General features: G+C 35.6%; 1 protein-coding gene across 1 annotated transcript in view; it reads right to left on the bottom strand.

Annotated features, from left to right (window-relative positions):
- The window catches only part of LOC107046172 (phenoloxidase-activating factor 2), a 14,447-nt gene extending 1,669 nt beyond the window's left edge, over positions 1 to 12,778 (bottom strand). The window contains exons 1-5 of the mRNA XM_015268693.1: positions 12,554 to 12,778; positions 9,886 to 9,980; positions 7,419 to 7,657; positions 2,766 to 2,996; positions 2,467 to 2,668 (exon numbers count right to left, since the gene is read on the bottom strand). Coding sequence (XP_015124179.1) covers positions 2,467 to 2,668; positions 2,766 to 2,996; positions 7,419 to 7,657; positions 9,886 to 9,980; positions 12,554 to 12,659 — 873 coding nt within the window. The 5' untranslated portion in view covers positions 12,660 to 12,778. The remainder of the gene's footprint in view (positions 1 to 2,466; positions 2,669 to 2,765; positions 2,997 to 7,418; positions 7,658 to 9,885; positions 9,981 to 12,553) is intronic.

Here is a 12,778-nt window from a genome sequence, read left to right as displayed (position 1 = left end):
TCGGTATATATTGTTTTTGATGAAAAACTTCATATTAAATTAGGAGGATGCTGGATGAGGCTCGTCTTCAGACCTTCTTTCCTCAATTGTCATAATTGCCACCGGCTCCCTCATCTAGCTGGCTCAGCTCTTCACCTGAATTGCTTGCTGAACGAATTTAGTTATCTAGTGTCGTATAGACCCCTAGTGGCGACGTAGGGTCCCTATGACCGCCTGCAACCTTGCCGACACCGAGTAACCGAATAAAAATTTCTGTGTCATCTGTATAGATGAGAATTGACCGTCAGAATTGAATCGGTCATTTTTCGAATTCCTGACCGAACCATCAGATTTATGGACATGGTAACTACCCGTCATGACCGCGGTAATTGACCGTAATTTGACCGGTCATTTTTGTCACACATCCCTAGGCTGAACCCCATAAGACTTCTTCTTATTTTACTTTATCCATGTAATCAAACTATTGCCTTTATTTTATTCGATTCACTCAAAAAGGATTGAATGGATTTTATGATTTTCCCGACAAAAAATTATTTATGCCACTCATGCCTGAAACCGGCTGGATTACACACTCGACGCTTCGCGTCTCGTGTCTAATGCAGCCGGTTTCAGGCTTCGTGACATAAATAGTATATTTCGTCACTAGGCCGAAAGTTTTTTTTGGCCATATGACGAACAGTATTTTTTGTTATGACGGCCGTAGGCAGAGATTCACGGACGCGGAGCGGAGCGTCCGTGAAGCGCTGCCTCACGGCCGGAATGACAAAAAATTTTGTTCAGTACTTGTGGGGAAATTTCGTCCTTAACGTGTGTGGTTACATCACTCGCCTTCGGCTCATGCTGTAAACCCCACACACGTTAAAGACGAAATTGCCCCACGTGCTGAAATATACTATTCTTCTCTTCAATGTATACAACTTTGAAACAATTGAATAGTAGAGATCTTGCATGATTTTTTTTTTATTTTTAAACTCAAGTTTAGGCCTTAAATGACTGATTTTTCATTGATAAACATTTAAATTAGGTTCCAAAAAAGGTCCTGGGCTTCGATTTTCTTTCACATCATATACGTCTCTTCAATCTTTAACAAAACTCTGTTGGTCGCTCAAAAGTTACGAACGCCGTGTAAGCGCCGCGTCACGCCTCGCCTTGACCCTTCATTTCTGACCCTTAATTTCGAGCACCAAAATTTCCTCCCCAAAAATCGATTTGGATTCGATAATATAGAGAGATATTGAGACCCTCATTTTGACCCTTAGTTTTTGGCCCACGTAACCCTTATTTGGACCCTTAATCTGACCTTGTGACCCTCATTTGGATCCTTGATCTGACCCTCATTATAACCCTTGTAAACCTTATTTTCACCCTGGGGACCCTTTGGTTCTGACCCTTGGTTTTTGACTCCCATGTGAAAGAGATATTGAGATCCTTATTTTGACCCTTGAGACCCTTAATTTCTGACCCCCATGACCCTTATTTGGATGCTCTGCCCCTTGTGACCCTTCATCTGACCTTTGTTACCCTTATTTAGGCCCTTAATCTGACCCTTGTGGGCCTTATTTGCTCCCTTATTCTGACCCTTGTGACCCTTAATCTGACCTTCGCTCTTCATGTTGATAAAATTATCGGCCCATAGCTGCAATGAACATTGCTCAAACTATCGCGCATGATATCTCTAAAATCATCGCAGTAAATATCGCCACAATTGTCGTAACATCGCCATTTTCAATCATGGCGGCATGGCGGGAGCCTACCATGATATTAAGTAAATCATTGAAAAATTATAACGCTCACTATTTAAAATACTATATCTCGTTACGAGTGCGGAAAAGAGTTTTTTGGCTCGTGGGAGGTTTATAGCCCGAGCCGAAGGCGAGTGACGAAAAGTGATGCAAATTTATTATCGCAATTTCATAATTCTTATGCCATTAAATTACTGATTTTCCATTCTATATTTCCTCACAATTTGTATAATATATTGTGTTACAAGTGCGTAAAGTACCACTTTTTCGCACACACGCGTAACACACCCAATTTTTTGTAATACCTGCCGAGTTCACTGTTCGGAACCGTAGTGGGGGTAAAGTGGTTGCTTTTGTGCGCGGTGTGCGTAAAGTTCAAGGTCGTGCGTAAAACTTGGCTTTACGATCTCTGAACTTTACGCATACTGTGCGTAAAACAACCACTTTACGCACACTAAACGGTTTCGAAAAGTGAACTTTTGAGGCAGGTAGTACAAAAAAAAATTGCTGACGTCGCCCTATAGTTTCATGCTAAATTGAAAAATAGCCATAAGGGTTCATGTATAAGAAATTGATTTAGTTGGCAATAACTTGTAAACGAAATCTAGTCTAGAAATATTTGAAAAAAAATCATACATTAGTTGAGCTATAAAAATTTCGAATCAATGTCATAATTGTTTTCATAGACGAACCCCCTTGATAATTTTTATAGAAAAATACTTACAGTGCAAGCGTCTTTTCCCGCTTCACCCCCTGCGCAAATGAAACTGGTCGTGTCCAAAACAAAATAGGATCCTAGTCTCGTAGTCCTGAGGCGAGTTTCGCAGCTGCCTTGATCTACAATAGGAACATCAACTTCCTTCAGAAGTGCCTGATAGCGTCCATCACTTCCAAACGAGTTTTTTCCCCATCCGCTGACCCAGCACCTTGAAAAATGCATTAAAGTATAAAAATAAAATAATGAGAGGTGAGTTCAATGGTTCATGGAATGATTGAGATCTTAAGTGTAATTGATAGTTTTACCTTGTTCCAGTTGCTATCATTGCTGTGGGTAAGCACGCGGTGTTGATGTTGGGAGCTGTGGCGATAGGCGCCATTCCGTTCAGCCGAATCACTGCTACATCGTTCTGGAGAGTGTCAGCTTTGAAATTTGGGTGAATTCCTATTGATAGAGGACGGAATTCCACGTATGGGTTTGGCTCTACTGTAGCTTTACCGTCCCAATCTCCTAGACGTAGTTTGAAGTTCGCAGGTCTGAAGAGAAAAGAAATGTTTACCCAAACTTTATATCGAACAATTCCAAAATTGCAGTTTTGAGGGAAATTCTCTTTAAAAACATTCGTCCAACATTTTCTGTCACTGGTCTATTCGGCTATAATTTGGCCCTATGAGAGGAGATATATATCGTTGTAGGTATATCTACAGATACTGCAGTAAAATTAATTGAACTATAACTGCTGAGAGCGCAAATTTCTTCATGTTTTTGCTTTCGGATGGAAGCCTTGTTTTTTACCGATTTTTCGATTTCCTAATTCTGTCTATATGTATCCGACAACTTGGGTTTTTGGTGATTAATTTTTAGAAAATTCAACCTAAATACGGTGAAATTTGTAGATAAAAATCTGAAATTTTGACTCATTGTAGCTATTATTGAGCTAAACATTGGCGCGCTGTTTCAGCCCGATCGATCCAGTAATTCCTGAGATCTAACAACTTGTTTAAATTTCGTTTTTCTTCAATATCTCAAAATTTACTGCACCGATTTCAATTTTTTTTCAAAATACTCGTCTCGTTGGCCTCTATGTAAGTCAAGCAGAATATATAGACTCTTTAATACACAGTTTGGAGATATTGCCGTTTTTCCATTTTTCATGGAAAATCTTGTACGCACGATAACTTGAAAAAAAAGGAGATAGCAAGTTGAAATTGGCATGGTTCCAGCTCTTATAATACTAAAGGTTGGTATTTTGGATGGGCGCAATCGGCCGAGTGGTTCCAGAGATATGCAAACTTTTGTGTACGTATATTTCTTCAAATATCTCACGAACTTCCTGACGGATTTCAATTTTTTTTTTTCAAAATACTCGCCTCGACGTCTATCTAGACTAATTAAAATATATATCCGTTCATACAAAAATCCCAAGATATTCCCGTTTTTAGGTTTTTTAATTTTTTTCGTTCTTGTATGTACGATATTTTGAGAAAAAATTAAAATAGCAAGTTGAAATTTGGTATCACTATAGCTCTTACAATATTGAAGGTTGGTATTCTGGATGGGCTCAACCGGACGAGCAGTTTCGGAGATATTTAATCTTTTGTATAAATCTTTCATTAAAAGATTGAATATCTTCCTGTAGACATCCTCTAGAATTCGTTAACGGATGCATACGGACAGAATGGATGCTACGAATCCATTCGGAAACTTGGTACTAATGGAATTGGTAGAAAAAAAAAGAAATGGACTAATAACGCAAAAAGTAACGGTCACATGCCTTCTGTCGGATAAGCTCGTATCCCTGCTTGCTTTGGTTGATTCTTATAATGAGAGAAGAAAATAAACAGGGGCCCGAGTCTGTCCGACAGAAGACATTTGACAGTTACTTTATGCGTTAGTAGCCCTTTTCAATTTTTTTATTTCCACCAATTCTGTTGGGAGTAAGCTTTGAAATAGATCCGTAGCAATTCATTCTGAAAATAAAAAATGGCAATTTCACCTGAAAATATGATAGCAATTCGTCAGAGATTTACATCTCTTAAAATAGGCCACACTCCCTGTCTCTGCCACAGCTGTAACATTTTTTTTTCCAAAGCTGTTTGAATGAATGGGTCTATGCCAGGATGTACTGAATCAATAGACACAAAGCGTTATAAATATTTAAGTGTGACTCGGTCATACTAACTAGAAGCCAAAATTTCAGATATTCCTTCCAACTTTTATGCATAAATTTCTTGAAAACTTTCTATGAACGAGTATGCATATTGCAAAACGATTACTTGGAAAAGAAAAAAACATTAAATCGAACCAGTAGTGTAGGAGATATTGAAAAAAACAGCTTTTCACAAGTTGAATATCTTCTAAACTGCTTATCCGATTCCGCCCATCCACAATCCTATCCTGTAATATTATCTGAGCTACATTCATTAGATTTCAACCTCTTATCTCAATTTTTAAGGGAGTTATTGTGTGCACGTAGATTTTATCGTAACGAGATCGATTACGCACTCCGCGCGCGTATCAACACGATAGATCCATTACGATTTTTGCGCAACATTTCGAACTCACGCACGAATAAAGTTATTAGAAAAACCTATTGAATTCGTTAGAAAATTCTATTAAATTTCTATTAAACTTTCGATTAGTTTTTGGCCGATTCTATTGACATGTGCAATAGAAAACATTCAATAGAAAAAGTCAACAGAATTCGATTTTTCTATATAATTTATTCTTTTCATATATTTTCTATAGAATTTGCTCGACTCAAATTTTCTAAGTTTTTTCAACTTCCCAACCCGAAGGGAGGAAGTTATTGTAATGACCCCGGAAATCGAATGTGAAATTTCCATGATTTCTCCACATTTCTCGGCCTCTCGAATCATCCTGAAACGTTTTTGAAGACATGTCCGTGTGTGTGTGTGTGTGTGTATGTACGTATGTGACCAAAATTTTGACCAACGATATCTTCTGAAGAAATGAAGCGATTCGACATTTTTTTTTTCAATCGATGCGTGTCTGTGTAACTTAGAACTGATTAGATTTTGAGACTGATCGCCTCAGCGGTTTGGTAGTTATTCGCATAAAACTTGTGAAAAAATGAAAAAAATGATTTTTTTTTTGAAAATTTACCAATTTTACATAGAAAAAAAGATGGGACTTGATTCCTGCTTATGCGATCGATGCATCTATATGTAATTCGATTTTAAGTGGATGCTGAGTAAAATAGTCTCAGCCGTTTTCTAGTTGTTTTTCATTCGCCGTATTTTTATGTAACGTATACTTGAACCTGATTAGATTATGGAAACGATCGTCTCAGCGTTTTTTCAGTTTTTTCCAAAAGAACGTCTGGAAAAAAGTCGAAAATTTGCTTTATTTCGTAAACGAGATCATTACACCGTGCATAACCATGTGATTTGAAGTTTTTTTGTTAGAAACGATGACTCTTGATATAACCCACAAATTATGGAATTCTGGAAGACATTAACTCAGCAATTCATCACAATTTTCGATTTTTCGGAAATGAATGGACGAAAAGGACTTGGTCGGGCAGTTATTGGTTCGACCCGTAATGGGTCACATCCAATTTCACCCACCCCTACCGGTCATACCCCAGAGTGAGCGCGCGAGCGGGCCTGATTTTTCATTCTATTTTCCTTTTCTTCTCACCAAAAAAATCAAACGAAAAACTTAGAAAATTTGAACCGAGGAAATGCTATAGAAAGTATCTCAATAGAATAAGTTATACAGAAAACTTGAATTCTATTGACTTTTTCTACTGAATATTTTCTATTTAACATTTTAATAGAATCGGCCAAAAACTAATAGAATAGTTCAATAGAATGTTCTAACGAATTCGATAGGTTTTTCTATTAAATTTTTTCGTCCGTGCTGAAGTAACATATTTAAGTCATTTCCTTTTTATTATAGATAAATAATAAACATGTTCGCATCATCATGAGTTATGTGTCCTGAAGCTTTGACAATTTATTATTGCGAAAACATCAAAAAATTTCGAAAAAATGAAAGCGCGACGCATGTTGGCATCTCCTTTTGATTATAGAATATAGATAACAAACATGTCCGCATCATCATGAGTTAAATGTCCTGATGCTTTGACAATTAATTATTGCGAAAAGACGAAAAAATAAATGCGTGATAACTTTTGCCATTTCCCTTTTATTATCGAAAGAGAAAAATGTCAATTATTATCAAACTGTTTCTAGTTACGTAGGGATATTGTGCCGTAATTTGATTGTTTTTTTTATTGGTATTTTTTGTAAGGAATATTTTGACGTAAAAAAATTCAATTCAGTCATGTAGTTTTTAAGATATTGCAAAAATATTTTTGAGAAATTGCTGTATCTAAAAAAATACTTGACCGATTGAGCTGAAGTTTCTCCAAGAAGTAATCCTAAATAATAGAATTTATGTGATGAAATTTCAAAAAATCAGCTTCAACTCTACTTTTTTTGTGAACATTCATAAAAAATTTCCGAAAAATCTGCACGTACATACAGACATTGTCTAAAAACATCATACCTTTACGTGTCATAACATTCTACATCATTTCCAGGTAAAATTAGAAGATCGTAAGAATGAACGATTACATAGCTCCCATTCAGAAGCAAAAATTGAGTGAAGAAAAAAAATCGACAATAAAAAGACGACATTCACATCTTCCATCGAAAAAAAACTTTTATACTAACGTTAAAACGTGCAGAAACGCTACTGATTGTTCCAAGACAATCGCCAAAAAACTAGTGGACTTTTCAATAGAATTCCAATCGAATTTTCTAGGAAATCTATTAAATTTTTTGTACGTCGACTCCGAATATATTCGCAAAATAATATGTGATTAAGTTTTAGATGTCTTTCGTTCAACAGATAATGAAAATAACATTGGAGTTTGCAGTAAATCTCCGTCTCTTCCGTTTTGAGAAGATCATTTTTCAAATACTCACGCATATGGTTGAACCTTATGAGCCACCGTAAGCACAAAATTGGCATTGATAAGTACTCCAGAGCCAATGTACATATTGTCAAGTGTCAAAAGAGCCACTTGCCAAGGATAAGCACCGTATCTCGCGGTTCCAGTAGGTTGAGGCGAGGCATTAGTGACTTTCCGTCTACCACAGGAACTCGTAAAACCACCTGAATTTCCGCAGCACCACACTTGTCCCGCAGCGCAATTTTGCGCTCCCTAGAAATATATGCGTCATTGTTTAAGCGCTTCTTCGCTATTTGTTAGCATGTAGCTCTGCCGAAAAATCATAACTCAATAATATAAAAAAAATCATTGACAGACCGCGAAAAACTTCTAGAAAATAGAAAATTGAAAAACCTAGCGCATTTGCGGATAACTTTTATTGAAATTCTGTGGTGACGTATCAAAAAATCTATCAGTTTTTTCGTTTCTATTCAAAATTGTCTATGAAAATATTCATATAATAGATGCAAAAGATAAAGATCAATAGATTTCAATTTTCCTGTTCAATCTCTTTTGTCCATCACTTTTTTGTAGTAATATCGCAAGAGCTTCAAAAATATCGATTAATTCCCAAAGGTTTCGTTGCAAAGGAATGAATTTTAGTAAACATTACTAAGAACTAGACCTTTTTTTTATTCTCGGATTTTTCCCGCAAGATTTCAATATCACAGGGTACTGGAACCCAGATATTGTTACTGAAAACTATAATTTTGTCGTTGCGGAAGGTGTCGAATATTATACCGGATAAAAATCCCGAGTGCGCAGCACACTTAATTTTTTTTTTGAAATTACCGGTACACTGGAAATTTTTATCGAATTTAATTACCATTGAAATTTCAAGGAATTTCGTCATTAAAAATTCAGAATTTTGTAGAAAAATCAAAGAGAAATGTCAATTTCAGTTCCATTTTTCCCTGAAAATGAATAAAAAACCAGAACATTCCGGGAAATATTTCCTTGAATTTTCAGAAGTCACACTGAATGCGATTTAGGGGAAACAAATTCATGAAATTTGCGATTTCACTGCAAATTCAATGTAATTTGGCACTGAATATTCATATTAGATTGGAAATGCAAATAAATTAAGGAATTTTCGTCTTTATGTTACTTAAAATTCTGGAATTTTACTGAATTTTCAGTGAAATCTGAAATTTGATGATTTTCTCCTAAATTGCATTCATTATCACTGTCCTGAAAATTAGTAGTCAACTGTCCATGAAATTTCATTCTTTTTCTAACAGTGGATAAAAGATTTTTCTACAAAAAGTAAATACACTTTTTTTTTCTAAAAGAACTTTGAAGAAAATATTCAATTTATGTTTGTTTGACTCTTGGGAGGATAGCACTCGTCTTCGGCGAGTGTTACACACCTTCCACGGCTTAAAAACGCTTTTACGCACTCGTCCACGGAGAGAAATTTTCTAGAAAAATTCTAGTACGAGTACTGGAAAAAATCACAATCCACCGGCTGTGAAAAATTCTAGTGCTATTAAGGTAAAATTTCTTGGTATTTCTGGTAAAATTTCTAGGGATTTCTGTGAAATTTTTATTGGGGAAAAATTCACGTTTTCCCCAATAAAATTTCTAGTGCCGGCACTGAAATTTTTTCCTGGTCGTCACTTTGCGCCTCTTTTTCCGTGCTAGCACTAGAATTTATGTAAAAAATTTCTCTCCCTACATCGAAATATAGCCCGAGAGCTTCAAACGAATTCAATAATATTCTTTGATGGCTTCATTGCAGACAAATGTAAGTGGTAAGTCGCGCAACTTTGAAAATCCTGAGCGCTTACACTGAAGTGTATTTCGATTCGAATACGTAATAGTATATCGTACCGAGTGCAAAAAAGTGTTTTTTGACGAGTGCGAGGTTTATATCACGAGCCGAAGGCGAGTGATATAATCCCACGAGCTAAAAAACATTTTTTCACGAGTTACGAACAATATTTTTCATCACAATGTGGCGGAAATTGGACTTTTAGGCAAGCGGAGCGTGCCGAAAAGTTCACTTTTCGTCACAGCGTGATGAAAAAGTGTTTTTTGGCCCGCGGAAGGTGCAGCTCGCCGAAGGCGAATACTACCCTCCCAAGGGTCAAAGACCATTTCTCTCACGAGTGTTGAACCTTATTTTTGATCATAATGTGTGCAAAGTGAGATTTTGCACTCGGGCCCCGTACGTAAAATTTCACTTTACGCATAAATGATAAAAAAATTTGAGAATTATTTCAGAATGCGCCCCGAAAAGTGAACTTTATAGGCAGGTATCACGAAAAGAAAAAAATGAAAAAATTTATCCATAAATGTGCTAGGAATCTTTAAATATCTGTGTTTAGTTGTGAATCTGAAAAATAGACTCTTGTGAATGATCATTTCCACCAACCCATGATATTTAAAAGCGATTGAATTATGAATCTTCTGCTTAATAATCGAACAAACGTGCGTACCGAATTGACTATTCTTATGTCGATCCCTGGAGATACAACACAAGTTCCAGCAGGCACACATCTGCATCCTGGCTGAGGAGATGCAGCAGTTGTAGCTATAGGAAGAATCATGGCAAATTATTAAATCAGTAGTATATTCTCAGACCCGCGCGGGAAAGTGGTCGTTCCGTGTGAACGGTGTTTTGCGCTCGTCGAAGACGAGTGCTGCCCTCTCGCGGTCAAAGAACACTTCTCCCACGAGTATCGAAGCCTATTTTTCATTACACTGTCGGTCAAACACCGTTTACATACCATGTGATGAAATAGTATATTTCGATACGAGTGAGACGGAATTTTCATGAGTGTGAAGTTGCGGATCACACGAGCTGAAAATTCCCGTGACGAGATGGCCGATGTTTTAAAAAACATCGATTACCGAAGAATCGATGTTTTACAAAACCATTGATGTTGTGAATCAATTTTTCTGGAAAAACACCAATTATTTAAAAAATCGATGTTTTTCTCATTACACAGAAAACAAAACAAATTGTTCAAAATAATTTTTTTCTTTTCGTTTTTATGGAAAAAATTATATTGAATATTTTCCGTGGGGACGTTAGCTGCAACAATTGTTAAAAATTGAAATTAAGAAAAAATTTCAAAATTTCAAAATAAAAAAAACAATAGACGACTGGACTTGTTCTCTTATCATTTATACCATAACTACTGCAGAAAATAATAACTTCTGATTACGGATAAATTATTATTTTGTTTATTCTCAATCAATCAACATTATTATTCGACAAAAAAATGAAAAATTGTTAGCTTGGTCAGAAACATCGATGTTTGGAAAAAAGAATCGAAAATCGATTAATCGACCGTTGAAAACATCGAATGAAAAACATCGATGTTTTCAATCAATCGACAAACATCGTCCATCCCTATTCCCGTCTCACATGTCTCGAACTAGTATATTTCATCACGCTGTGACGAAAAGTGAACTTTTCGGCACGCTCCGCGTGCCTAAAAGTCCAATTTCCGCCACATTGTGATGAAAAATATTGTTCGTAACTCGTGAAAAAATGTTTTTTAGCTCGTGGGATTATATCACGAGCCGAAGGCGAGTGATATAAACCTCCCACTCGCCAAAAAACACTTTTTTGCACTCGTTACGAAATATACTATTTCGTAACTGCTGCTACGTTCACCTCGTGCCGAAAAGTGCCTTTTCACGGACGGATATACATATTTTAATTGATTGAGATAGAAGACACCCGGAGGAATATTTTGAAAACTAAAAAAATATTAAAGACCTTTGGATGGTTTCCGAGATATTTGCGAAAAACGATTAAGAAAAAAATAGCAATTCTGCAAAACGGCGGGGTTGTTCGGGCTGAAATTGAGCACCAAGTTAGTCCTGATTAGTATCTATAATCTGATAGGATTAAAGTTGTTTTGGAATTATTTTTGCTTTTTAATTCTTCGATTTTATAAAAATTGATTATCGGCTCCACACCCGCACACGTACATTGAGTTCTTTCAACAAAGTTGTTTTTTGAGAGGTGTGTCTTTACTCATGTCAAGAAACTCGTGGCTTGAAAATTTTGAAGAGCAAAATATCTTGCAGTAAGAAAAAAAATGCTCCCCAAGAAATTTTGTACTTGTTCTAAAGATGAGAATAAATTCGTGATGACTAGGAAGTGATTTATCATGCCAATTAAAATTGAATTAATTCATTTGATAGTTCATTTTTTAGACTCAATTCTAAAATATTTTAATGCAAAAACCACTTGAATTGATTTGAGAACTCGCTTTCTTGATATGAACCAATTGCCCTCATCTTTCGGACAAATATAAAATTTCTTGGCGTAAGACTGTCTTTTCTTAGTGTGAGATATTGTGCGCTTGGTAATTTTCAAAACGTGAATTTCTTGATACAAGTAAAAATGTACTTCTCAAAAAACTGCACGTATGAAAAAATTGAATAGAAAACCTTTGCGAATTCGCTAGAAAATTCTGTTGGAATTCTCTAGAAATGTTATAGGGATTGTATTAAAATTCTAGAGAATTCTCGTTAAACTTCTATTTGTTTTTTGCGCAGATTCTATTGGATATTTGATAGGAAAAAGTCAATAGATTTCGATTTTTCTGTTTAAATCTTTCTCTTGAGATTTTTTTTATTAAAATTATTGGGCACGGATTTTTCAAGTTTTTCCCGCTATATCTTATTTTGTTTTGAATTGCAGCATCCGAGTGAAAAAAAATTAAAAAATTCATGCGCAAGTAGTCTTATAGAAAAAAATCCAAGGGAATATTCATATAGAAAAAAAGAAATCTATTCATTTTTCTCTATCAAATATCTCCTAGAATCAGCGCACAAAACAAATAGAATTTTAACGAGAGCTCTCTAGAATTTTAATAAAATCCCAATAGAATTTCTATAGAATTCCAATAGAATTTCCTAGCGAATTCGGTGAGTTTTTTTATTGAATTTTCTATTTTCATACGTGTCTAGTTTTTTCAGTGTACACATGGTGGTCAAACATCTTATTTTTACGTTTTAGACCATTCTACATCATTTCCAAGACAAATTAAAAAATGTAAAAAATTAACGATTTCAACGCTTCCATTTGAAATTTTAAAAAACACTAAAAAGTTAAGTTCCTCCATAATAATAAAGGAAACATACTTGAAATATCAAAATAAATTGTAGTCGTCTGCGTGAAGACCTGTTGTACAAGTATTATAAAAATCACCAAAAACTTTACATCAAAGTTACACATTTTTCTACGCATTATTTTCAACGATGTTGAATCACCTACTCCGAGTAATTTCCAAACACCACTGACTCAATGACGGAACGTTGGCGAATTTATATGCTCACTGAATTTACGTCAAGGGTAACGAGACGTCA

Source organism: Diachasma alloeum, unplaced genomic scaffold (genome assembly GCF_001412515.2).
Source record: "Diachasma alloeum isolate Michigan unplaced genomic scaffold, Dall2.0 Dall_scaffold_01226, whole genome shotgun sequence".
NCBI lineage: Eukaryota > Metazoa > Arthropoda > Insecta > Hymenoptera > Braconidae > Diachasma > Diachasma alloeum.
Note: the sequence above shows the minus strand (reverse complement) of the source record. Positions and strands in the feature narration are given on the sequence as shown.